This window comes from Brassica oleracea, unplaced genomic scaffold (genome assembly GCF_000695525.1).
Source record: "Brassica oleracea var. oleracea cultivar TO1000 unplaced genomic scaffold, BOL UnpScaffold14509, whole genome shotgun sequence".
NCBI lineage: Eukaryota > Viridiplantae > Streptophyta > Magnoliopsida > Brassicales > Brassicaceae > Brassica > Brassica oleracea.
Window position 1 is genome coordinate 1 of NW_013631027.1, and position 445 is coordinate 445.

At 43.4% G+C, this 445-nt stretch overlaps 1 protein-coding gene across 1 annotated transcript; it reads right to left on the reverse strand.

The window, feature by feature from the left end:
* Positions 1 to 3: 3 nt before the first annotated feature.
* On the reverse strand, positions 4 to 422 carry LOC106322311 (uncharacterized protein At4g04775-like; the record flags this gene model as incomplete). Its single annotated transcript, XM_013760394.1, has 2 exons — positions 249 to 422; positions 4 to 180 (listed from the first exon to the last, which is right to left on the reverse strand). Coding segments are annotated over exons 1-2 (351 nt in total), but the record flags the coding sequence as incomplete, so codon positions are not given.
* Between the last annotated feature and the right edge of the window lie 23 nt (positions 423 to 445).

Sequence of the window (445 nt, forward strand, 5' to 3'; positions counted from 1 at the left end):
CACCCTTGCAAAAACCTCAACCTCTAACTTCATTTCAAGCTCTGCAAGCTTCTTCTTCTTTTCTTCCACACTCTCAGCAAGAATGGTATGTTCTAGTCTGCTTATCCTACATGTCAATGCTTCAATCTCATCCACCAATGCCTCATCAACCCACTTATACGTGTGATTATCATTACTCAGCTACAAACACACACATTTCGATCAACTCACACAAGAAGAACAATGACATTTATATTAAAAAAACTCACCTTTCTCTCAACCGCAAAAGCACACCGATAGTATCTCCGGTACGGATTCGCGGCGGACTTGGACATCAACGACACAACCAATTCTCCACACCAGCATCTCTTGGGCACACCAACGACCCTACCTCTTACTCGAGATACAGAGGTTCCAGACGAATTTCCAGATTCATTGCTCATACTCTCTCTCTCTCTCTCTCTCT